This window comes from Lytechinus variegatus, chromosome 12 (genome assembly GCF_018143015.1).
Source record: "Lytechinus variegatus isolate NC3 chromosome 12, Lvar_3.0, whole genome shotgun sequence".
NCBI classification, from domain to species: Eukaryota; Metazoa; Echinodermata; class Echinoidea; order Temnopleuroida; family Toxopneustidae; genus Lytechinus; species Lytechinus variegatus.
Window position 1 is genome coordinate 23,239,890 of NC_054751.1, and position 27,760 is coordinate 23,267,649.

General features: G+C 35.8%; 1 protein-coding gene across 2 annotated transcripts; it reads right to left on the bottom strand.

Annotated features, from left to right (window-relative positions):
- Nucleotides 1-591: 591 nt before the first annotated feature.
- On the bottom strand, nt 592-27,730 carry LOC121425094 (polycomb group RING finger protein 1-like). Of its 2 annotated transcripts, none has more exons than XM_041621069.1 (8): nt 27,628-27,730; nt 15,263-15,377; nt 13,832-13,934; nt 12,511-12,663; nt 8,430-8,586; nt 7,276-7,414; nt 3,592-3,672; nt 592-1,912 (listed from the first exon to the last, which is right to left on the bottom strand). In XM_041621069.1, exons 2-8 carry the CDS (start codon nt 15,272-15,274, stop codon nt 1,847-1,849), a joined length of 711 nt encoding a protein of 236 aa, XP_041477003.1. In that variant the 5' UTR covers nt 15,275-15,377; nt 27,628-27,730; the 3' UTR covers nt 592-1,846. The 2 variants fall into 2 exon arrangements, with proteins under 2 accessions (XP_041477003.1, XP_041477002.1); XM_041621068.1 differs by having other exon boundaries at nt 15,248-15,377.
- Between the last annotated feature and the right edge of the window lie 30 nt (nt 27,731-27,760).

Genomic DNA, 27,760 nt, shown 5'->3' on the forward strand with positions numbered 1-27,760 from the left:
TAAAGTATGATGAAATAAAAGAGTTCACCAAAATACACATTAGATATATATAACAAAAAAAACATTTTGGCTCCAAATACTTACAATGATATGATTAAATAGGTACTTCAGGTTGAAAATATATCTAAGATAAACAGAGTAAAATTCACAGAGCAAAATGTTGAAAATTTCATCAAAATCTGATAACAAATAGCGAGGTTATTGAATTTGAAAGTAAAGCAATATATTGCGAAAACAGTTACATGCACATTGTCATGAATAATCATTAGGTGAGCTGATGATGTCACATCCCCACTTTCCTATTTCTTATGTTATTATATGAAATCATAATTGTTCTTCATACATGTGTGAATGATATGTCTCCCTTGAAATGAAATAAGTTGGAGCAATGAATATCTTATGCACTAAATCAGTTGTCAATCCAAATTTTTTGCTTCTTGAAGAAACAAAAATGAATTAGCCTAATTTCATATAATAAAATGGAGATATGACACCATCAGTATACTCATTGAATATTCATGAAGACATGCCGGGAACCATTCCACTGTACTAATGCAAATCTTTAAAATGCTTGTCCGATTTTTAATCAAATTTAGGGTTTTGTTTGTCTCAATTTTCTGTTCATCTTCTTGATACCTTGGATGTTGTCTCGTAGAACCTTGCGATGACGCTTGGCACCACTGTTCAAATCACATTTATTTCTGTTTATCTGTTCAAATCACATTTATTTTCAGCCTAGAGTACCCCTTTAAGCAATGTAATGATAAACCAGACTTGATAAAACTTCCAAACATATAATCAACATGTATTAAGTCAGAGATTTGTTTTCACAGGAACCACTTCCAATCAAACACAACAAAATGATATGATGAGCTTGTAGCCAATAAATGTAGCTCTCTTCGAGGAAGAAATCAGAAAAAAAATGATTTTCCTTTCCAGATTGGCATTTATGGTTCATGCAATGGCAATCAAAGGATGGAAGAGGAAAGTTCAGCAAGCCATGGGCAACAAAGAAGGAAGCAATGGTGATGTTTGAGATGTTCCAGCAAAGGAAAAAAAGTTTGTTCACATGATGCTGCAAGTCCAGTCATATGATTCTGCACGTCCGGTCACATGATTCTGCACGTCCGGTCACATGATTCGGCACGTCTGGTCACATGATCCTGCAAGTCCAGTCATACTGCCAATTCATCCACTAGAATCATTTCTTTGCGATTATGAGTAACCCATTTTAGCATCTTTGGTCACATGCACAACTGTTGCTGTGTCAGAGTATGATAAGCAGTTGCGCATGGATTGGAAGTGCTGATGGAAATTAATTTTTTGATGAACCATCCTGCCCTTGTTGTCTTGCAAAGTAATCTGTCTTTGGGTCACATTTCACGAAAGTTTTCCAGGCTTGGTTTTTGAGCTGCCCGCTTCAGAGATGTGCAAAGATGCCACAACCAGGTTTGACCTGAGATGCTTGATGGTTGTGTGATGCTTGATTATAAAACATTAGCACCAGATTAGAATATATGACGAGTTTTAACAAAGCAATCGGTGATATGCCTTATATAGAGCAAAGCAAGGCAAGAGAAACCTTGTGATGGTGTTAATGAAGTAAATTACAACACCAGAGGCATGCCCAGCTGAGTTGTCATTCCAACACAGTTGGTGTTGAAGTCAGTATTCCAAGAAGAATTGAACAGCACTGTATCCCAAACATCTGACACAAGCACCTGAATAATGCTGATGGAGTTTTGGTGTTACGATGTGGTGTTGGAAAGGACTCCAAACATTTGCAGGACGGGCGAATAAAGGAAGCATTGGTGAGCAACACATGATGGACGTGGGGCTAAGGTGCTCAGAGTACCCCATTCTGAGAGCTTGATCCAGAGATGATTTGGTATTTCAGAACCATTGGAGCTGCCTAGAAGATGAACCAGAAAACAGAAAATACAGAATAGGCAAACCACTCTTTTCCATACCCATTCAAGAAAAAAAATATTGCAAATCCAAGCGATGTATTTCTGCCTCATCATTTCGTCTGGAAACTTAAGACACCTCTAAATACAAAAGCTTTGTTATGATAAAGAAATAATGAATTTGAAATAGACCCCTCAAAAAAGGGGTTAAAAAAAAAGAGTTTAGCCATTAATTTCTCCTAACTTCCAAGTTTACACAATGCATATTTGATATCATTCAAAAAATCATCTTTAAAATGATACCATGCTTGTTATAATCATGCCATCACGAAAAGAGCAGGATTCAAAAGTGTTAGATGAGGTCTGAATTGAAAAGCTGCAAAACAAGCAGAAATAGTCATGAAGGCACTTCAAGGCACTGCACCTCCATGTGAACCATAATCATATCATGTAGGGTATCATTTTAAAAGAATTAAATGATCTATTCATTGGTATCAATTACACATTAATATTCACTAAAACGGAGGAGGGATTATCAATCAAAGTCAGATTTCCAAAAAAAATTTGAGGAATTTAGTACATTCTTATCACAAAGCTTTACAACCCCTAAACATGCATCCGAATCCCTGAATTTTTCCCACCAGCAAAATTTTGTTTTACCTGGTAGATTTACAAATCTAATGCCCTTGCTGACTTGAAAAATATTAAATCTTATGTGAAAAAGCATAATTGCTGATTTCAACCACTCGTCATGAGGCCGTATTTCGTGGAATGAATGCAAGCATATTCAAGCAACGTGCTGTGCACTGCGAATTGCATGCATATCAATCGAACAATGTGCATTCTTTGTACTGTGTTATGAATGATTCCTTTCATTATAAACTAACAAAACTTAAAGAAAAAAACCCAGCAAAATTTGAAGTTTGGGAGTTCTATAGTCTTGATTTTTAACCATATTCTACAATAATATGGATAAATCTTAGACACTGAGACAGAGGACATGCTTTTCTCCATGATGAATTTAATGCATATTCTATTCAAGACCCCTTCCTAAGGCTTTGCCTGACCTGCACAAGTGATGACTGGATTCCGATAATCAATTTTTATAATACTGTATTCACCTCAAATTAATTATAAACAATCTAAATGTTTCAATCTAAATGGTTTCTAATTTCATTAGTAACCAATTAACCAAGAGATTATCATTAAAGGGGTACTTCAGGCTGACTATGAATATATCTAAATAAATGGAGTAAAATTCACAGAGCAAAATGCTGAGAATTTCATAAAAATCTAATAACAAATAATGAAGTTGTTGATTTTAAAGTTTTCAATATTTATCAAAACAGTTATAAGCAAATCGTCATGAATATTCAGTAGGTGGGCTGATGACACATTCCCACTTTCCTTTTTCTTATGATATTACATGAAATCATAATTATTTCATATCTTCATACATGTATGTGTGATATTTCTCCCTTATTATATAAAAGAAGTTGCAGCAATGAATATCTAATGCATTAAATCAATTGTCAAAACAATTTTTTTAGTTCTTGGAGGACAAAATTTGAATAAACAAAATTTCATGACAATTGTCCTAATCATTCAGCCAAAAATGAAAATGTAGGATGACCGACGCCAAAGCCTTCCATCTTCAAGAACAGATAAATAGAAAAATACTTGCCTTTCCTTTCCAGTGTGATAACCAGACATACTTCATAGGGTCATCTTCATAAAGTTCTTCATCTTCACAGTAAAGCAATACCTGAAACAGATCAAGCCATATTGTTACGTGATGATAAGACATATCTCACATAATCAATAATATATTTGTCTTCCAGCTAAACTTCTGACGCACACACATTTTCTAGGTTTCTTATTCACTATATTCTTCCTTCTTAGTAACTGGTCCACTCCTCCCAATTCAGAGTAAATTTATGACATACAGTTGTTATTGTCAAACTACTCAACGAAAGAACATACAAGTTGACAGACAAGGTGTACAATTTGAACTCTTTATTCAACACGACCCGCGGCAGGTAGTAGATGTTACCGAAGAGCAATACATAGCACGCAAAAACAGTAAAACGCTTTAACAAGCCAAAGTGACACAAGGTGGCGCTATTGCATAAAATACACAACACACAATTAATGGTGCAAGGGTGAATCACAGCTGTCTGGCTGAAGAGAGTCTTCACCAGAATATTATAAAAGGTGTTCATTTCTTGACTCCAGATTGCAGAATGGTTTTGAGATTAGAGATAGAGTTTTAGAGCTACAGAATACTTTACTTTTTATAGTACATCAACTAGCACAGTTTATTTTATCTTCAGAGTACAGTCACCATTAGACTTACTCATGTATTTATCATCATCTTCAAGTGATCGTCTCAAATATGTATATTTGAACTGTACATTGTTGTATTGCTTTGTCTTCAATTAAGACTGGTTGAAAGTAAAAGTGCAATAGCTCCGACAGTTACATAACAATATCACATTTAGATAGAGTGAACGGCACATTTGATAAGTTAAATCATTCCCTAATACCACTTGCAATATCTGAAATTAGTACTTTAATACATAAATATTAAGAACCAGGTTAGAATGAAAAAGATGATGGGTCACAGCTAGTTATGATGTTATGAACGGTAAAGATGATGAATATCAGATTATATCACAGCTTCTTGGTTGATGTACTGCTCATGAAGTTAGTACTATTTCATTTTTTTTGATGTTGATGAAGATGAGGATGAAGATAAAGAAGATGGATGATGATGACAGTGATGATGATGATAATGGTAGTGGTAATGATGATGAGGAGGATGATAATGATGATGGACAATGACGGATGATGATGGATAATGATAATGCTCGTGGTGATGATGAAGATGATGATAATGGGCTATTCCACGGTTACTCACGTTACATTTGGAGACACCTTGACTCATACTTGGAGCTGTAACTCCATTATTATTGATAGGAACTAAACATCTCCTTATCACAACAAAGTACACAGTCTGACTATCCTTCGTATAAAAACAAAACTTGGGAAATTCTATTATGCTCCTGGAAAATCTTTGGAATGTGTCGGTTACTCACGTTACATGATTTGGACATGCATAATATAAAAAGTCGACATAAGTGAAAAGTCTCCTCATACAAGGCTTTTATGAAAGTTGATTATATCCATTTCACAGAAGTATATTAGGGAGACAAACTTTGTATATAATTAAAAAAATAAAGAACACATGGTTTTTACTTGGGGTGCAGATATGGTTACTCACGTTACGGTTACTCACGTTACATTTTGTCCATGTATGGTTAACAACACACATGTCATTAAAAATTCAATAATGTGTATAAAATTCATTGCTAGGAACATCTAAAAGAGATTTTATTCCAAAAATTGGAACAATTGGAGCTTTATTAGGGAGTAGGAGGGAAAAGTACGATTTCGCTTACTAATTATGCATAAATTAGCATAATTGCTTAATACCAATTTGCATGAAATAAATTACTGTATAGTATTGTAGATTATGTCCAAGACAACCTGCATGCAAATTTTCGGCGTGATCGTGCGGCCAATGGTCGAGATCTCAAGGGGGGCCTGGGAGCCCCCCCTCCCCCCACCCCCCAGGCCATGTCAACTCCCAAAATACCCCGGCCTAGATAGGGTTACAGGTAAGGGCATTCAATGTGTTTTCGAACACTCTTTAAAGTTTGGTTAATCAAAACCAAGTCTTACTAATGCACTCTCGCATTGTGAATACTTCTACTAATATTCAATTTTTTGTGTGATTGTATGACCACTGATATTTTGATGAACAAAGAGTCGCATCAAAGAGATGTACCCTCATTTTGCTTTTAATTAATCAAAAATAACTTCACAACTCACCATGAGAATTAAAACTTGACATCCCACAGAAAATGTTACCAAACTGAATAATTTTTACTGGTTACTCACATTACATGATGGTTACTCACGTTACAAAGTTACTCACGTTACAGTTTTTCTTCATCATTTTTATTAAAAAATCGTACTTTTTAATGATTTTGATAGTCATCACTGTGTCAAAGATTGTTTGAAGGAAGAGAATTTAAAATCCCACCAATTAACTGTGAAGAATTTTTCTCTCAGAAAACAAAGTCATTTTTTTCGGTTACTCACGTTACATCACCTCAGCAGGTTGCAATGTTCATTTTTGAATGAGTACTACAAATTTACTTGAAAAGCGGTTGTGTATTTTAAGTAATTTGACTCTTCTAAACTTCAGAAATATGTAAAGTGGTATGTTGTTGCAACAACAAAATGGTAATAAGGCATATTTCATTTTTCACTATTTTTCTTGTATTTTGGTACACAATGGACGACACAACTTTTGACCATTTTTTTCCAAAGTATACATATGAAAATAAACTTTTTATTTCTTGTTCCTGAAACTATCATGTATGAAGGACTTAAAGTATTAAAAAATTCAAGAAAATATTGAATTTGAATTTTTAAGCTCATGTCCACCAACCTGTGGAATTGCACGAATGATGATTCGGACTGGGATGACTAACCTTTTGCCATTCGAATGTTTGCCAGGTAAAACAATCAAATAGTTAAAAAAAAAATTGAGATTCCGGGGGGGGGGGGGGCGTTTCATGAAAGGACTTGTACGATAAAACGTCCATTTTATCCAACAGTTACCATAGGAACAGTGCCTATTAGCCAATCAAAATCATGGAAGATGTCAGATCTGACAACTTGTCGGATGAAGATATTGATGAAACACTCCCATGACCTACCATTGGTCACACAAAATGAGCGAGCTGAATCAGTCGAGAGTCTATGACATTGACATCAACACGGCTGAATGATGCACAGCTGTCCGCGCCCTCATTGCCATGTCTTAACAGAGTTGCAATGACGATGTTTTGCATCGATTGAATTTTAGCATAAAATTAATTTTCATCCTGCACTCTTTTGTCTCATATGAAAGATTATAGCCATGCTCTTTTGATTAGCTTATGTCTCAAATCAATTAACAGTTGGCAAACATTTGCTCTGTGTATAGTGTGAAGAGTTGTATTCCCTAGCCAATTGTTGGAAAACTGATCAAATACATGGATTGTTTGAGGTTTACTCCCTTGGCTAATGATGATGATAATGTTGATGCTAATATTGATAATAATGACGGTGGTGGTGAACTGGCAACGGCAAATGATCATGATGATAATAATGAAAAAAGATAGAAATTGCTAATGTTTCATGGTTATGATATGAAAAGACAATTATCATTAATGTTACACTAAATCGCAACAGCATCATCATATCAATACCAATGATGATAATGTTGACGGTAAAGAGTAAAAAATCAAAATACCTCGGACTCTTTTGAAACATCAAGCTTCTTCAATAACAGCTTCTGTAAATGGCACACACACGTTCTTACGGAGCATCGGATGTATTTCTTGTCTAGCTGTACGATACCAATATCCTCATCAATTTGGCTTGGTCCATTCCTGTAATCAGAGATAAGAAAAGTAGAAAAAATATTAAAAGTAGTTGAAAGTCAGATTCATGATTTGATTATTATTTATGACACTTCCCTTATCATTATTACCCCTCTCTCCCTCTCTCTCTTTTCTTCTTTTTACTCTCTCTCCCTTGTTGTCTCTCTTTTATCAGTCTCCTCTTCACCATTTTGTGTTGTACAACACCTACTTAGCTTGTTGTACGCGATCAAATGAAAGGCTGAATGTCACACATTCGTACCGTTGCACACAAAATGTACCATTGCACGGCTTTAGGAGGTGACGTCACAATGCGATTTCATTGAATAAGGTGACAATGCGCGTACAGCCCGCTGGCTAAATGCACAATGCTGTCCAAGATCATGTGCGCTTGTGGGCCCGGCTTGTGGGATTTTGCTTTTCGCTTTCAATATTTTTGCTCCTTTTTCATTGATTAATGGAAGGAAAAACTCTTTGTTTTTTCATATTTTCCATAGATTCCGAGGCGTTGTACAACACAAATAGCGAATATTCTTATTCGTGCAATGGTGCGAGATTTCGCATTCAGTGAAAGAAACGCTCTATTCAACTCTGCTTACGACTCGTTGAATAGGGCATCTTTCTTTCACCTCATGCGAAATCTCGCACCATCGCACTCATGCCTATTCGCTGTTTGTATATTATCATCATTCTCGATTCTTTGAGAAATTAGAGTAAGACAGCTAAATGCACATACATGATATTAACTGCATAACAAAATATTTATAATATATCCATGATAAATTCAGCTGATATATACATAACATTGTATAATGTTTCTTTATATAAAGCCAAATATAAGCCTTCTTACCTAATATCAAGAGTATGTCTGTGACATGCACTGCACAGGGGGAGCATTTCATAAAACAAATGACCATCTGACAACTATTACAAGCTACTGAAATCCTTGCATCTGATTGGCTCAGAACAAAGTTTGTCAGTGAAAATCACTGACGAGATTCTTCATGAAACCCGCCCCACTCACCCATAATATTCAAGGCACAACGAGACTTGTTCATCATTCTTATAGAAGTGACCTCTAGTCGGGTCAAGCTTGCCGCTGAAAGACTTTTGCTGGACTTTACTCTGCACCTTGTCCAATCCTCGTGACTTGTAGAAATCCATCTTTCTCAGCTCTTCCTCTGTAATTGCACACAAAAATTTCCATCAATTTGATCTAATTCATTATATCAAAGACATCATTAAAAAAAATTATGACGACCAACACACAGTGTTTACAAAATATAATACAACACATAAATTAAGTGAGTATTAGTGATTTTACAAAATGTACCCAATTATAAACTATCAGTTATGTAAAAATATAACTCAAGTGGTACAATGAGGCATTGCACTTTGTTATATATAAGAAGAATTGTAAGAGCAATTACATTCATTTAATTTAGTTATTTTTTCTTTAAGGATATTCATAGCATAGAATGATTTAGATTGTTCAAGAATGTCCTGGCAGTAATGCTTTATTATGCACTATATTTAATGAGATAAAGTAATTTCAGTCATTTCTGCAATTTGCAAAGATACATGATAGAGAGAAGGCTACACAATAGGCTGAGGAAGTTTGTTATTATAAGGCAGACAATATAGCTACCTCAGCAGTGGAAAAGAACAATAGGATTAGCTTTGTTATTGACATCTTTTTGATTTCACTGAGGTCATTCAAGAATGTTTCAGAATTTGATTCTGAAGCTGGCAATATCATATCACATCACATCATATCAGATCAGAACTAGAGTTTCATGCCAGACTTTATGTCAGAGCAGAATTTATTTCCACCTGGAATAATTATCTTCTGTGGAATTATTTGCCCACCATCAATGAACTGTTTGCAGTTATTTTGAGAGAGGAATTCTCAGTTCTCATCGAGATCATCAACCTGTTTAATGAACGCTTTTAACCAATGGATGCTGAAATTGACTGTTAATCATCAACATCGTCTTCACAGACATTTCAACTCATTACAGTGACTCTTGTTATTCATCGTGCTTCAACATCAGTTTCATCATCGCCATCATTGTGAACTTCAATTTACAGAATCTTTGCAAGCCAACTTGAATCTTTTCTGGATTATATATTGGACTATCATAACTGTGAACTATAATCAGCACTTCAAGAGATTGATGTAAGATAAAAATATATTCATTCATGTTTTGTTACAATTTTGTATTTCCTGTAATAAAAAAAACGGAAAAAATCAAATTTAAATATCAATTTTTTTTCACTATTATTTGTTGCAGTATGATAACAACATGCAGTTTGCATACTTCTACATTAAAATTCATATAAAAAAAGTAAAATAACTAGAATTTAATTCGTCATGCGGACGAATTAGGTGGTCTGTCTTTATTCTCGCCATCGTAATCACTATTACCATGTTCATACAGATCAATATGATCTTCATGATGATGACGGAATATTCATTATGGATGGAATACTTGTGAAAGACGGGAGATGATAAAGCACTGTTAAAAGGGTCTCTTTCATGTATGACAATACATGTGATATGAAACAAAGTAATTACAATCTGTTTTATCTTGCGAAATTTTAACTTTTATACCATTAAATTATCACGAAGGATCATGTACGAGGTGGTAAAAAGAAAAAAAATGGGAAAAAAAAATCTTGTTTACCCCAGGACTCGAACCTGCGCCCCTGTGAAAGCAATTCAAATGCGTTATCCATTGAGCCACGATATTCCCCATAGAGAATACATGTAAGCAATTTTGAGAATTACAATTCAAATTTTGCAAGCGAAATACGGGCATGATCCCGGCATCTGATCAAAAAATGGAGGGCACATTTTCGAAAGCTTAGAATCTCGGCTACAACATACTAAAAGCTCAGGGAAAACTGACAAGAAACAATGGAGATATGGCTCACGAAATAGAGGAATGTCGAATCTAGTTTTGAGAAAAAGTCATGTCCCATAGAGATTACACGCAAAACACATGTGATATGAAAAAAGCAATTATAATCTGTTTTATCTTGCTAAATTTTAACTTTTATACCTTTTAATTATCATAAAGGATCATGTAAGAAGTGGCAAAAAGAAAAAAAAATGAAAAAAAAAATCTTGTTCACCCCAGGACTCGAACCCGCGCCCTTTAGAAAGCAGTCAAAGCCACGATATTCCCCATAGAGAATACACGTAAGCAATTTTGAGAATTACAATTCCAATTTTGCAAGCGAAATACGGGCATGATCCCGGCATCTGATCAAAAAATGGAGGGCACATTAACGAAAGCTTAGAATCTCAGCTACAACATACTAAAAGCTTAAAGAAAACTGACAAGAAAAAATGGAGATATGGCTCACGAAATAGAGGAATGTCGAATCTAGTTTAGAGAAAAAGTCATGTCCCATAGAGATTACACGCAAAATGAGGAAAAATGACATGCCGCTTTTCATCGCTGTTTTACGCAATGATGCGTTTCTCAAAACGAATATTCATGTTAACTAATAAGAAGGAGTACATTCTAAACTACAACATATCAAAATCTGGGCGAAAAATGATCTATATTCGAGAAGTTACAACCAAATTTGCATAAATTTGATGACGTCATTTTTGAAAAAATGAAATTTTTAGTTTAGGCGCCATTTTGATGACGTCACGATATAATTTAGGGATAATGGTGACATGAAATCAAATCTACAACTCATACTCTATCGATATATGAAAAAAAATTGGGGGTCAACGGACTATTTAAAGAGCTACAGTGAATTTGCAATAGGCATGTTTTTGCCCATATATGGCCTATAGTGAGAGCTCGCGCGCACACGTGCTGCAAACTTTAACGGGTGTTAATTTCGTTATTAATGGTCGTAGAAGGTTGATCAAGGTATCAAATTGTCGTGACCTTCAGGTGACCTTTGATGACATGAGCTGATGATTCTTAACTTAAAGTTGATGTGATGTTAATTTGATTGATTTTTGATAATTGATAATGAAGATATGATTGATAATGTGATTTTACAAAATGGCGCCTAGATGACGTCATCATGACCTGATGACCTTGAAAAGCTTATTTTGACGTGTCCATGACAGATCCTATAGATGACATGAAATTCAATGAAATTGACCAAGTCCATTTTGAGATAAATTGGCGACAAGAAAATCCGTAAAAATAAAGAAAGAAAGAAATAAGAAAATTCTGACGAAATTAAGAGGTGATCTGTCAAAGACAGACCACCTAAAAAGAAATTCATGGAATCAAAACTGTACTATCATATGTGAATAGAGAAAATAGAATGACCAAAACTTATGCAACAGGTGGGTGTTTCATAAAGCTGTTCGTAAGTTAAGAGCGACTTTAAGAACGACTGGTAATCCTTTCTTACGCAATCATGAATGATTTGAGAGCCAAGTGAGCTGAAGTATGATATCTCTACTGTTAGTGATTTACGTAACAAATGGCTTCCCATACTTAAACCACAACTTTAAACCTGGGTTTAAGTTAAACCTGCTATCAGAATACGGGCCTATTTCTTTAATGTTATGCTGACCACATTACTCTGACCTATGACTCATAATTTCATAGAACTCTCTAATTCTTTCTCTGCTATTTCCCTCCATCTCGATCAACAAGTAAAAAGCCTATTTGCAAACTTTCCATTTTTTTACAATAAAACCTGAATGAAAAAGTATTGGTTTCACCATGTCAGACAGTCATAAGAAATTTTGGGTAATCTTCTGGATAAAAGTTCTTCTAAGTTCTTCTCTTCTCACAAAAAGCAGAGTTCTGGTGCTTGAAACGTCGAGATCAACAGTTCTTCTTAGAGAGATTATCTGAAAAATTACTCAATGGTCCTCTTCAGGACTACCTTACAAGTTGAATCCAAAAACTTTATCATCTAGTCTCAACATCATGCAAAACTTCAAAGCTCATACTTGATTATAGTTACATGTATATTGAAAGCTGAACTTTGACCTTTGACTTCACGACCCAAAAGAACTCTGTAGGTCTGTTTCTACTCCTCTATTTCTACATAATTTTAGCTTTAATATGCACCGTTAACATTTCGCTCCACTCTACTTTCTCATTACTCACTTTCAAAAAGCTTTGGCACCAATTTCAGCACGACATCCTGCATGGTCCGATCGGGCCGAAGGTTCAACACGGGTTGAGTTTCATGAATCTTCAGATTGCACATAGGACAAAACTTGGAAGTCTGGAGGTACTTTACTATGCAGCTCTTACAAACTAAATAACAAAATACAAGGAAACAATTATCACTGATATATCATTATAAGGCAGTATAATTCCTTCTCACAAACTTTGACAATAGTTTTGTGATAATAGTAGAATGGACTCATTACAAATGAAGAGTAATTAAAAATGTAACTTTATATTCTCTTTTCTACTCCTTTAAATTTTGAAGAGGAAACCTTTCATCTTTTCCAGGTCTCAAACGAAAGTAAACACCATTTTTAGGTAATTAAATTCTCTAATGTATAATATTTTAATAGCACAAATGTCTGAAATCATCATCACTATTCACATGGGCTACTTAAACAGAGGTACAATAAAAATTACGTTAGGGTAAGGATTTAGGTTTAGTAGTTAAACTATGATTAAACTGTAGTGTTCTACAAGTTAGCATTGACACACGCCTTTAGTTTAAGTGGATTTACAAATAAAAACTGTGTCTAGAATATTCCATTTAAAAAATTAGATGGATTAGATTAAGGTTTGGGTAAGGGTAAGGTTTGCATAAAGCTTAGAGTTATGTCCAAAGGCCAGGGTTGGGATTTCATGTTCATAAAAAGGAAAGACTCTAGGTGTCGACAATTCCCACATTTTATAATAAACGTAAGAGCACAAATTACGCCCTTGAGACGATGCTCTTTCATGATTTTCCTGATGGATGATCTATTACCATGCATGCATTTAATTGCAGCATTTCTCACTCCAGTGATCAAAAACTCCTTTTAAACACGTAAAGTTTTCCTGGGACCTTACTTTCTGTTCTACTAATAAATACAAATTCTTGCCTGCACATGGGATTCCATGTTAAGCAAAATATTTCTTTTATTTTTACATTCTTACCCACAGCACATGCTATTTTGTATGTCATAGGAAGAAGTGGTCAACCCAAAACCTTCTCATGAATGTTTTTCCTTTATTAACTCAAATCAATCAATCTTTAGCATTAAGTTCCACAATTTTCTCAAGATCTTTGATAATAAGATGTATGCTACTATGTCTATTATCTGACTACATTTGGCCTTCCCATGTGGTGTTTTTTTCCTATTTACCGTAAACATGAAACAGAAATTAGTAATATATCTGTCTTTATCTTTATGTTGGTGGCGCATTTATCATAAATTGCACTAAATCGTGAAACCTCTCTAAACCAATGGTCACTTACAGGTATGCAAGCACTCTGTCACAGTCGTTGCATCAATGAAGTAGCCAGCACACAGGATACACACGATGTGCTGATTCAGTTCTCGGATTTTCAATTTGATGTCCTGCATGCATGGAAATGAAGAATGGATCAAATGATCAATAGTTATAGCAAATGAATAATTGCATATATATATTCTGGAATTCTTTCTTTCTTCAGGGAGATATTTTAATTCATCAATGTCACTTCTATGCAGAGCTCTCTAATACCCCTTTCATAAACCCATCTTCCAATTAGCCGCCCAAGAGTAATGTGGATAATTCAATAAAAGTTGCGTTCACAAACTCCAAAAATAATCCGCACTATTTTTACGAGCGCCCGTCCTGAAAAAGGCGGATAATCGTCATGGCAACTGCACACACCCCCTCTGATGCTGTTGTGTTGGAAAAGGGTGACCTTGTGACCGCACCATGGCAATTGTCCGCATTACTTTTGAAATGGGTTCATAAAGTCAAAGTCTGGTCCCGATGCAGCTATTATGCGGATAATTGCAGCATCAAAATAATGCAGATAACTCTGGTCCTCCTCCGATTTTACAGCCAAATTATGCTGCTATTAGGCATAATAGGGTTTATGAAAGGGGTATAAGGTACAAGATAAATCAGGGCATATCTATATCTCAGGCATAAAACAACTGTGTGAACTGGTACAAAGAGAAAGTGCTGCACATGTGCTTTTGGTGCTCATGTCACAAGAACGATGATTCGGGCTAATGTAGAGAGTAAATATGCACACTGAATCGTGTGTTCATCGCAGGGATGCTATTAAATTTCCTTATTTTCCTCGTTTCTTTCATAAAACAATGATTTTTTTTTCATTTCAAGTCTTGGTTTGGAACTTTGGATCAGGAACCAGAGGTGCCAATCAATACCGAGTTAGAAAAATTTGTTTCATACCAAAAAAGTGGAGTGAGTCATGCTGGAAATCTGTGCGAGAGAGACCTGCAAATTTGGTGGAAACTACATACATGTATAGTAGGCTATCCAAATATAATTCCTTGCTAGTGAAACTTAATAACCCAAACTAAATAGACCACTACTGTCTTAAGATAAAATTAAATCAAACATCAAAAGGATATACATGTACTATGCATTATCTTGATGTGATTAATAAAAGGGGATTAAAGAAATAATTTGGCTCTGTTCCATTCAGTATTTCACATCAAATTTGAGATGAGGGCTTAAATTCAACCGCTTTCACCAGGGTGGGATGCCCTGTTGATCTTGGCCTGAATTCCCCTCTCATAGGCCTTGGATATTTATTGTGCCTTTCCTTATTTTATTCATTTTTTGCTGTAAAAGAAAAATAAAACCCAATAGATTAGATAGATAGATAGAGACCTTGCCCTAAAAATTAATCTAAAAGGCCTGCACTCACATGTATGTCACTCACTTCTCCGTTCATCCTGATTTGTCTTTTGACCTCCAACCTGTCCTTAGTCCTTACTCCATTAGATTAGGACATAAAGGTCATGTTGGTCCTGACGCCATTTTGAATCTGCATTGAACTGTTAACAGAAAAATAAAAGAAAGTCAACATCTAGCAAAGGTCACCATTCATAATTGCTGCCTACAGGGTACCTTGTAAGCAGATTAAGATTCGCAACAAATCTTGGGTGGTATTTTTTGGCATATCTTATCTCATTCAACCAATGTATGAATTCACTACTGAATCCAAAATGGCGAACATGAACTGCACTACCATGGGGGTCGCAGTAGTGCAATTCGCGTTCACCATTTGGGATTCGGCAGTGAATTAATACATGTGAGGAATTGCAAACCGGCTTCAAATCACTGATTTTGAAACATTTATAAGAAAGGGCAAGGAGACATTCTGTGTCCGATGGTAAGTTTAGTCACTGTAGAGGGGTATGAAAGTATTTTACTTGCATTGAAATGAAACATTTAAAAGGGGGGTTATAACTTGTACATGTAACTAATCGTTCCTCTTTGGTGTCGAGATACTAAGTAGGCCTATATTTGAAAAGAAAAAACCCCTCCATCCATGATGTATTGTAACCATTAGCGTAACCAGAATTTTTGAAAGGGGGATTTCAAGCTGAATGAAAATTTTACAAGCAAAATGAAAGAATATATAACATAGGTCTTCAAAAATTGGAAGTCGGTTCGTACCAAAACAATTTCTAAAAACTACTAATCTCGCAATACATGTGACACCGGGGGGGGGGGGGGGGAGGGGGGCACTTGACCCAAAAAGTGGTAGGGGTGTGCCGCAGGCGAGAAAAAAAAACGGGGCCTTAGAGCGGGCGTATTGTAGAAAGGAGGGTCCTCGGAACGGGCTTCGGAACTACAAATGTTTGTGAAAACGGGGTCCTTGGAACAGATCGCCAGCGTTTGAGTGGATATGCATCCCTATGGAACGGGCATACTTGCATGATACAGCTAGCCCGGTGGCACGGCCGCCAAGTGCGCTAGTGCAGAGGCGATAGTCGGACAGCTCTCTGCGGTCGCCTGTAGCAGATCAACGCGACCGGAACGGCATAACGAAAAATATGCGAAGCTCTGGAGCGGATTTTTTTCTCTCGATAAGAAGTAAATGCTACACTTTGGAGCGGCTTTCTTTGTTCTTTTTCTCAATAAGACAAAAATGCTATGCCTTGGAACGGAAATTTGAGTGTAAAAATGGGGGTCCCCACCGCGACGCACACCCACTATGCGTTATATACTGAGTGCCCCCCCCCCCAGCCAGGAGGCTTCTAGAGAGTAAAAATCATTTACTAACGTAAGTTTACTCTCAACAAAGTCAGGTATTCCTTCCTATTCATCTGCGTGCACTGCCAAAAACCTGAAACTTTCGCCCACGAGATTTCTACTTTCCTTCTAAAAGATCTTGCCCTAAATCATGTACATGGGATACAACTTCATTTCCAACATTTCTACGCATATGATTTTATTCTTAAACAAGAGTTCATAAAAAAATAGAAAATATTATGACAAGATGGAAGAGACTTGCCCGATGTTTACGCCGCCGTCTTGTTTTCTATTGTTCTTCCCCTACGATACGGATGCTTGCATCGTGTATTGTCACTCCCCCCGGGGAGTGACAATGACCACAAATTTGGATGAATATGCATGACTTAAACTGGAATAACTTTATAATTTCTTGATGAAAATTAGAGTTCTTGGTATCATCTGAAAGTTATTTTTAAGAGCTATCAAATGATACCAAATTTACACTCATAACCTTGTTCTCTGTTACTCCTCCCTGTGTGGAGAAATAAGGTTGGCAATGTTTGGCTTATTTTCTTTTGTTCTTTGGGTCAAATGCCTGATTTTTTACACTGTCAGATTCTATTACAGCTATTCATCATATAATCTGGCTTTTAATTTGATTCTTTAAATTATTTTTTCTTAATCAAAAATATAAATTGAAAAACTATGATTGTTGTGCCATATTTACTTTCCACCAATAGAGGGCGTACACAAAAATATGCCCAAAATTCAAGATTTCGATCGTCCTGGTGAATACAAATATTACCCCAAGTTACTAGGCCCTAATCATGCTAATGAAAAAAATAAATTGAAACTGAATGGAAATTAGTATTGTAGGACTGTTATTTTGACATTTTGTTTCCTTTAATACTTAAAGGTCAAGTCCACCTCTGAAAAATGTTGATTTGAATCAATAGAGAAAAATCAGACAAGCACAATGCTGAAAATTTCATCAAATTCGGATGTAAAATAAGAAAGTTACATATGACATTTCAAAGTTTCGCTTATTTCCAACAAAATAGTTATATGAACGAGCCAGTTACATCCAAATGAGAGAGTCGATGATGTCACTCACTCACTACTTCTTTTGTTTTTTATTGTTTGAATAATACAAAATTTCAATTTTTACGAATTTGACGATTAGGACCTCCTTGCCTGAAGCACAAATTGTTAAAATAATGGAATTCCACGTGTTCAGGGAAGAATGAAACTTCATTTCACATGACAAGAGAAAATAAAAATATTTGATAATTTAAATGAATAAAATACAAAAGAAACAGTGAGTGATGTCATCAACTCTCTCATTTGGATGTAACTGGCTCGTTCATGTAACTATATTGTTGAAAATAAGCGAAACTTTAAAATGCCATAACTTTTTCATTTCACATCCGATTTTGATGAAATTTTCAGTGTTATGCTTGTTGAATTTTTCTCTTTTTATTCAAATCAATTTTTGTTGGGGTGGACTTGTCCTTTAAGTTATTTACAGTTCAAGCTTTGGTATTTAGTTCAGCTTTGTTTACATTCCTGATGCTTCTGTTGTCACCCATTTACATTTAACTTTCAACCTACTTCTCCTGTCATTCCTTTCCTATTCAGATGTGTTCATTCATTACATTCCCACATCTGATTCTTTTGTTCAACATTCTATGTAATATTATGTAATCATCCCAACATCTTATTCATCTCAATCCTCTATATCTTATTGGTTATTTTTATGAATTAGACTTTTCCACTTTCAGATGGCTCCCCCATTCTCTTTTTTTTTCATTGATTAATTTTGTGTAATCTAAATATTTAGTTTAGCTGAGGCAAATTAGCCCAGCAAGCGCAAATAAAGCAGTGCACTACCACTGAGTACCAGACTTCATCAAGTTAAGTTCTATTTTGTTCCTGTGTCTGTTCCTTCTTCTCTCCATTTGCTTCTGTTTGATGTTTGATTGAGCTTATGTTATTCCCTGGACCCTTCTTCAGTTGAACATTTATTTTCCCCCATAAAATGGCCGACAGTCATGACATTGACAGTCACTCCTAGTACCAATGAGGTCCAACATTACATGTATGGACCTCATATGCGACATCAGTGGAAATGCGGGGTTAGAAATCTTTGACTCACAGGATATTTCGATATTATTTGACAAGTACGCGCTCTTTATGTAAGTTTCTTTAAAATTATAATTAAGGATCGTAATTTCTTTGTTCGCAACAACAATAAAATTAAAGATATTAAGGGAAACTTACATTTTGACGACTTTTTCCTGATTTTCTTGGCAGTTGCTCTTCACTTCTGACGCACGATCGCAGCTGAATGTAGATCAAGTGATACGCGTTCTCGTCACCCTGATCGGTTTGTTATTCTTTTCGCCAGACGTTAATAATTATATATTTGATAGTGCTAGTATTCATCGCGAATTTAGGTGAAAGAAATTGAAGTTAAACAGCGCCAGCTTGAATTTTTCGACTAACAACGTTTCAAATTTCGCCACCCACTAGCCAGCAATTATCTTTTTCTTTTACCAAAATACTCTCCCCAAAAAGGAAGATTTAAAGAGAAAGAGAATTATGATGGTAGAGAAAACAAAGTACTTTATTTTCCCGCTTTTACTAGCTGTTTAACGCGAATTTCAATCGAATATCAAATGGGGTTTACATTTTTTTAAAGTCTATTAATAAAAAAATATTCATTGTCTGGATTTTAGCTCCCCGGTTGAACTCCCATGAAATTTCAATGTTTTTCATGATTACCGAAAATGGTTTAAAATGTTCAAGTTTTTTATCGAATAAACAAAGTTTTAGCTCGGTGCGCTGCGCTCGCCTTATTTTATAATGCTGAGATAGCATTTTATGCTGTTAATGAATTCCCACTATGATTTGATTGGTAAGTTCATGAATGATTAATAAGATTAATTAATTCGTGTCTCTTTTTTTATTAAACAATGTCAGCTTGCGCTTTGAGCACGCAATATTTTGATGAGTAAGATTCTTCTCTTGTATATGCAGTATTTCCACAACTCCAATATAGATTTCCCGAAACTTAAGCCCAAATTTGCTCACGTTCATAAATATTTCCTGGAATTTTCAAGTTTGATTTTAAACAAAAATCGGGCAATAATACAGTAATAATAATTTCGGCCTAGGTTGCCCAAATCAAGTTATTTAGCATTATTTTTTGTTCACGTCCTCTTTAAAAAATCATCTATAACAAATGCCAACGCGGAGCGCGAGCGGAAAGTTCTGAGCTACGTAAATGTTACCTGAAATTGATAGTTTCTACGTTTAATTGTTGTTTGGTTGTAATTTTCTGATTTCCCGAAATTTCCTGGAATTTTTTCGTTTCCCGAACCTTTCCTGGAAAAAGCAAAAATTTCATGAACTTGAAATTTTCTGAATTTCGGGAAGAGTGGAAACATTGTGTATGCGAGTGTCATACTACAGAGAGAGGGAGAGAGGGGGTCCCTCAGCTACTTGTCCTCGCCAATTCCCCCAATTTTCGTCTTGCTCATGTTTTTTTTTCACCCTTTTTATTAAAAAATTAGAAAGAATTGGGTGTCAAAAAAACACCAGGGGAAATGAGAAAAAGAGGGAGAGAAACATATTGGGATAAGAAAAATTTGTGTCACATAATTATTACATAAGAAAATATTTGTCATAATTTATGAAACTTTACTTTTTACTTGCATGGTGCCCACCCACTTATATATATGAAATCTTAAATTACTTCACCATGGCATCTCGCACTAAATGTTTTCACCCTGCTATATAACTTTGAACCTGCTGACAGGGATTACTAATTTAAGGTTAAAGGTTGAATGTTTATCAAACATAATTTGGTTGGGGTCTATGTGTTCGTCATTCATGGTGATATACAATAGAATATTCAGAGGTGTCGATCATGGGGGCGGCAGGGGCGATCGCCCTAGCAATATTGGGGGGATATCGTTTTGCCCCCCCCCCCCCCATAATTCAGCATGTGCAAAAATAAAATATGATTGCAATGACACACAAAAATCAGCAAGCATGATAGCGATACATAATCCTGCTCAAAATATCCGCTTATCAGATTGAAATAGAATATATATGAATATATATATATAGGTAAGCAAGTAGGTAGTGATATACTGCAATATCTAATAGTGCTCGACTGTGTAGGACAGGAGTTCTCAAACTACGGCCCGCGGGCCGGATCCGGCCCTTGGAGCTTTTCAATCCGGCCCGTGAGACTTATGATTTCCATAACAATATCCACTGATGCAAGCACATCAGGTTGGGGAGCTGTGCGTCATTCAGATAATTCTTTCTCTCAAGGTTTTTGGTCTTCTGGGTTACAAGATTTGCATATCAATGCTCTTGAATTGCTAGCAATAGAACAAGCACTACATACCTTATGTAGCCAATGTCAGGATATCCATATTCGTATTTTCTCTGACAATAGCACTTCGGTCGCTTATGTTAATAAGATGGGAGGTAATGTACCCTTTTTAAATGACATAGCGTTACGCATTTGGTTTTGGTGCATTAAAAAAGGAATTTGGATTTCCGCCTCTCACGTGGCAGGGAAAGATAATTCATTTGCTGATGTCCTTTCAAGGAGGGACATGAACAAGGAATTAAGCCTACTCCCCTGTATTTTTAATAGCATTATCAATACCACATTTGCCCCTGACATTGCTTTGTTTGCATCATCTGAAAATAAACAACTTCCAAAAAATGCTTCTTGGAAGTACGACCCATTTGCATATATTATTGATGCTTAATTTTCCATTTCATGGGAATTCTTTTCTCCTTACATTTTTCCACCCTTTTGCCTTATCCCTAGAATCCTTCTCAAACTTCGAGCAGACCAAACAAGACTGGCCCTCGTCATAGCCCCGATGTGGAGAGCACAACCCTGGTTCCCTTCTCTTCTCCACATGCTGGTTGCCCCACCCCTTCTTCTCCCAATAAACTGTCTACGTCGCCCCAACAACTATCCAGTAAGTCTGCACCTAGCCGCTTGGATACTCTCGGCAGACAATGGAATGCAGCAGGCATTTCAAAATCAGCTGCCAACTTACTCGCCCGATCTTGGAGACAAGGAACGTCTAAACAATATCAATCTGCATGGAATCAATGGTGTGATTGGTGTTGTAAACAACAAATTGATCCCTGTTTACCATCTATAGTTGATGTAATTAACTTCCTTGCCCATGAACATTCTTCAGGCAAAGCTTATTCCACAATTAATTCTTACAGATCTGCTTTATCTTCTGCCATTCCACCCATTGGGATGCATTCAGTGGGTCAACACCCTTTAGTCGTACGTTTAATGGAAGGGATATTCAATGAAAATCCCCCTAAGCCTAGGTACAGTAGTATGTGGGATGTGTCAATTGTTTTGAACTACATTAAGTCTTTACCCGATAATGAACAATTAACCCTAACACTGTTAAGTAAAAAACTTCTGGCCTTGATGGCCCTTGTTTCCGCCCAGCGGGTTCAGACGTTATTATGTTTAGATATTTCCTCTTCTTCTATATGAAATAATCATGCGGTATTCTACTTGACAGAGTTACAAAGGACAACTTCTACCAAAAACAGTTTGATTAACCAGACTGTTGAATTTAATTCATATCCACATGATAAGAAAGTTTGTGTTATATCGTCCCTGCTAGAGTATGTGAAACGTACTACCCCTTTAAGGATTGAAAATGGTGAACGCAGACTTTTCTTTTGTGTGAAGCACTGCCTTAGCACCTGGAATATGATTAGCCCACAATTTTTCATTGTGCATAATACGGTGAAACATTTTATGGGTGCTACTTTTATGCTTCATGTATATAAAAATGCCTTATGTATATGCTTAAAATTGCATGGGCTGTTACATTTTGTCTTTATAAAGTGAGATAATTATGAATTTTGCGTTGTTCACAAAGTTTACAAAAAATGCGATTTTAAGATAAAGTGTTAAGAGTTTCGATTAGAGTATCCCCCTTAAAGGACAAGTATAAAAGAATAAAGAGAAAAATTCAACAAGCATAACATTTAATATTTCATCAACATCGAATGTAAAATAAGAAAGTTATGGCATTTTAACAGTTCGTTTCATTTCACAAAACAGTTATATGAACATCTCGGTCGGTATGCAAATGAGGAACTGATGACATCACTCACTCACTATTTCTTTTGTATCTAATTTTATGAAAGATGAAATATTTTTGTTTTCTCGACATTGTCATGTGAAATGAAGTTTCATTTATCCCTGAACACGTGAAATTCCATTATTTTAACATTTTGTGGTTCAGGCAAGGAGGTCCTAATCGTAAATTGAAATATTGTATAATTCCAACAATAAAAAAGTACAGAGATAGTGAGAGAGTGACATCATCGACTCTCTCATTTAGCATGTTTATATAACTATTTTGTTAAAAATAAGGGAAACTTTGAAATGTCATAACTTTTTATTTCAAATCCGATATTGATGAAATTTTCAGCATTTTGCCTGACTGACTTTCTCTATTTGATTAAAATCAACATTTTTCTGAGGTGGACTTGACCTTTTAATAATAAAACAATATGGTGTTTCTGAAATAAAAATGTTTTTAATAATTAATTCCAATTTTGTGGATATGCTGTTATTCTATTCACATTTATTTCCTACTTCATATAGGCCCTAACAGATTAATATTAAAGCATATGTAGGTGAATTATATTTTAGAGTACATTGACACGAACACAAATATTTAAATGAACTCTGATGTGGACATAATTATGAAGTAAATATATTTTGTGCTGTGATTTCTCTTTTGAATTTTATATTCATGCGTCATTTGGGTTAATCATTTCTTTATGCACATAATTATTTTGCCTCCCCGCATTTCTTCCAATTTCGTACAATGTGTTGTTACTGTCACAATTTGGATTACCTAGCACGTATAACATCGACACTGGATGAAAAGTCTAAATAAAAATTGTATTTTTGTAAGGGTTCAAATTAGTTTTCAAGAGGATCTTATGTTATGAAATTTTGCCTAATGTACTCATATTAAAAGAGCAATTATTCTTCTCAACCCAATTTAAAGAAAAGGTGTTTTATTTGCATTGAGGAAAAAAAATGTGTGTAATCATGTTGATGCATATTATTTTTTGATCCAAGCAACACTGTGTCGTTCGTTGTTATGTCTGCGATTTTTTTTTCATGTATTTCTAATGTACAAAATACTTTTAAAAATGCTGAGTAATAGTTTAAAGGTCTGTATTATTTTTGCAAATCATTCAAGAGAGCACAATTTGAATTGAAAACTTTGTTTTCATAAATAAAATTGGATTAAAAATAGTGAATTGCAGAAAAGCATTGTTGCTCGAACGCAAGCCATAACAGCAGACCACTGCAACGAAAGAAGCACATGAAATTGACTAACGTGTTTTTATTGTTTGTATTAAGTTGATTGATTACAATGATGATGATGGTGGTTATGATGATGATGGTGGCGGGATAATGATGATGATGATAATGATGGTTGTAATGGCCATGATGATGATAATGACGTTGATGATGATGATGATGATGACTAGATGTTGTTTTGTTATTTTGTCTTTTAATAAAATAAGTAGTGCAAATTTGAATTCATTAAAACTTTATTATGAAAATAGCATAAACAATGGTAATAAGAAATTGGTATGCATTAAGGAAAATCCATTCCTGACCAAAAGAAAATAAAAAAAAGTGATAATTGAGTGATGACGTTGGCCTATATATGCGAGCACTTTTCCTTCAAATCGGAAACAATGTTAAAAAAATTAAGTAAATGTCATTTCCTATAAATACATGCTAATGACATTCATTGTACCTTCAATATATCAATAGAACTTCATATCCGTTCCAAAAAGAAAAAGGTGAGTCATTAGAGATCATTAAAATTGGAAAATATAGAGCATTAGCTCGTTTATGACGACAGAAATCAAGCATACAAAATTTATTAACTCTAATTTTGTTCAAATAAAACCTCTGATTTTTTAATGATTTTTCTTATTAAAAAAAAATTATCAGGGTAAAAAATCCCCTTTCACTTGCAAAACAGTTTCAGTGTGTAACGGTAATTTAAATCATTCACCTGATAACCAGAACTATCAAATAAACAAGATAAGCATCATTAATTCATGCGAGCGCGCAGCGCATGCTGCAACATTTAATATATTGTTGTGAAGCGTAAAATAGAATGAATATCATTTAAAATATATATCACAGATAAAATTATACCAGCTCGACGCGCGAGCTAAAAAATTACGTTTTCCGACTTTTTTTTATATCAATAACAAAATGGATATGAAATTAACCGACTTATGCGAGCATACAATTTAGACAGGGTCTATCCTATAACCTTTATAATATACAATGTCTTAAGTCATATAAAGAGAAACGCAGATTCTAAGTATTTTTTTATAAACAGGATAACTACATAGACAATTTATTAATTGAAAATTTGGGATTCTTTTCCTAAAATGAATATAAAAGACAATAAAGAACACAATTTATTTTCGGACGAAGCCAACAAAATTAGGGGACCACCAAAAATTTTGTACAAGCAAAAGAAGGCTTTACAGGGGGTTGGGACCGATAATTTTTGACAAGCAACAACAAAATGTTATCAACAAAAAAATTAGCGCGATCGTCCCCAATCAAATTTAGGGGGCAGGTCCCCCGCCCCACCCCCACCCCCGCTGGTTTTAGAGCGTCAGAGTGCGACTTACCTTCAACCGCTATCACTATCGGTAACATGAAGCAATTGGAACATTTTCCGATTCCATCAGCTTGTCATTTTTTGCAAACAGTCCAACAAACCCCGCTCTTGTAAAACAGGCAGACATTAATTTGCTGAAACGGACAACATCTCAAACTCAGTATTTCTTTTACACGGATACATACAATCTCACCAACCCCAATACTTTTCTCACTATTTTCTCCTCCCTTAAATTTTCTATTAATTTTTTATTTGCTTGCTCTCTTTTTACTCTCTTTTCTTCTTTCTCTACCTCCTTTCTGTCCTATTTTCTCTTCGATTTTTTTCTCGTCTCATCGCTTTTCCTAATCCCCAGCCCCCGACGGCCGCGCAAATTAACCGACAAAATCCAGAATAGTGGGAGAAAAAGGGCGAAAGGGCAGAAAACTCTGCCCAAAGGGGGGCCAGGGGCTAGAAAAAGGTTTATCACCCCATAGTCAGATCGTCTGGTGCAAATTACATGTTTCATTCAAATTTAGATTTATGTATTTCTTTCAATAATAAAATACCAAAAATAGTAGGGGATATTTGATATTGTACCCCCTACAATTTTTATAAAGAGACGCATCTCCTTGGGCATTTAGGCCATGGAGGGGGGATTCAGTGGCGAACCGTGACCCGGAAGAGAGAAAGCATGGGGGGGGCACAGCATTTCACAGACATTGCTGTCCCCCCCCCAACGCTTTGTCTCGTCCGGGTCACGGTCCGCTACGGGGGGATTACTTGTACCTCCCTTCATTTTAGTGACGGCCGTGATTCTAGGTCGGAATCATAATTATTTTGGAAGAGTGTAATATACTCATAGAGATGTATACGCTCAATCTCATACCTGACGTAGACGGCGCTATTCAACAAATGCACAATCTCCAATATAAAAAATAGAACAGAAAGAACGCCTTGAACACAGGCCATAATGCCTAACGATTTCTCTGCGGCATTAACAACTATCGTAAAGGGCGCTCCATTTATAAATAAAGATGGATGACTAGCCTGTCTATGGCGACAGAATTTACCGCTACTATTTGCCAAGAATTGTGAGAAGTGGTCTGGAAATGCAACAAAACAAGAACCGGTGAGTACCGATTAAACATTATTATACTATTCATACCTATCTCTGAAATGTGTACCATTAAAAAAAAATCGCAAAAATCACTTAGTTCTAAGCTAGGGCGGACCTAGACAGCTGGCAGCCGTCTGTTTCGAGGAGTTTTTTAACATTTTTTTTTTTTTCTCCTCGTACACAGACGGCTCGCTATCGTGCAGCCACCATTAGGGGACTTGCAATGCAAAATCCCCCCGTCGGGGCTTTTCAATTTTTGTCTTTAATGAATAAAAATTTCAAAAATTATAGTGACCAGAGTGCAAATTTATATTCCCTCTTGGCATCAATTGCCAAAAAACGGAGAAAAATAAAGTTAAAAGGAACAAAAACAGTGACTTACCTCGGCTGTCGCGCAAATTCACTTCCCCGTTTTATCCGATCTTAAGTACATAAACATATGGCCATTGAGTCCCCTGTACAGATCGCGCTAGAACTTCGGTCTCTGTATTTGGTGAGTGAAGCCAACGAAGTTCAGCTGAACAACCAACAAAACAGAGACCGAAGCTTTTGGTCTAGGGCGGCCCAAACGCGCGTGAGTGGAGTCTCAGTTTTTTAACACGGGTAAGTATTGGGGGTCGCCTAGAGTGATGACAGTGACAGTATTTTTGGTCACAAAACTCAAAAGTGATATTTTAATAATTTCTTAAATTGTGTGCTGTGTACAGCATTGGCATACCATGGTCCTACCTGTAGATTCCCCACAGGCAAGATGGTAATGAACCCTAGCCTAGGGTGCCAAATTTGATATTTGACGATTTTCATTTGTTACATACGGTACCGGTAGGCCTACCTAAATTCAAGCATGTGGGACCAGCGAGTGAGCTGAGGCATGAGGCCGAGTAGACAGGAATAACCGTCGTTTCTGGGGATTTATTCAACAATTTCTGACATTTTACTATTGCCTTGGTGAGTGAGCCAACGCAGTTCAGCGGAACAACCAAAATACAGAGACTGAAGCTTTTGGTCTAGAGGCCGAGCCGCTAGCCGGGCCCGGAGGTCAACGATTTCTAAAAATAAATTAGATCTACGTTAGCCTACTTTGAATATGAGATGAAAACGTAATAACTATTCAAAGGAAATTAAATATTCAAATCATTCCAATTACAATCGTCATCAGTCAAAACCACACACTGACCAGAATAGCAGAATTTTTTTTAGATTACTCACCGAACACATTCACTACCACCTCCTCGTCCCTAAAGCCATACGTAGTCTTGTACAATTCGTGCCATGGTCACAAAAATGTTTTCGCGTTGTGAGGGATATGTGAACTTGAATAGGGGCCAAACCATACTAGTTA

Coding starts and splice junctions, on each gene's coding strand:
- LOC121425094 (XM_041621068.1), bottom strand. CDS start 15,274: ATGAACGGAGAAGTGAGTGACATACAT. Junction 12,664..13,831: donor GACAGAGTGCTTGCATACCT/GTAAGTGACCAT, acceptor TTTGTTATTTAG/TTTGTAAGAGCTGCATAGTA. Junction 8,587..12,510: donor GGTGCCAAAGCTTTTTGAAA/GTGAGTAATGAG, acceptor GTGCAATTACAG/AGGAAGAGCTGAGAAAGATG.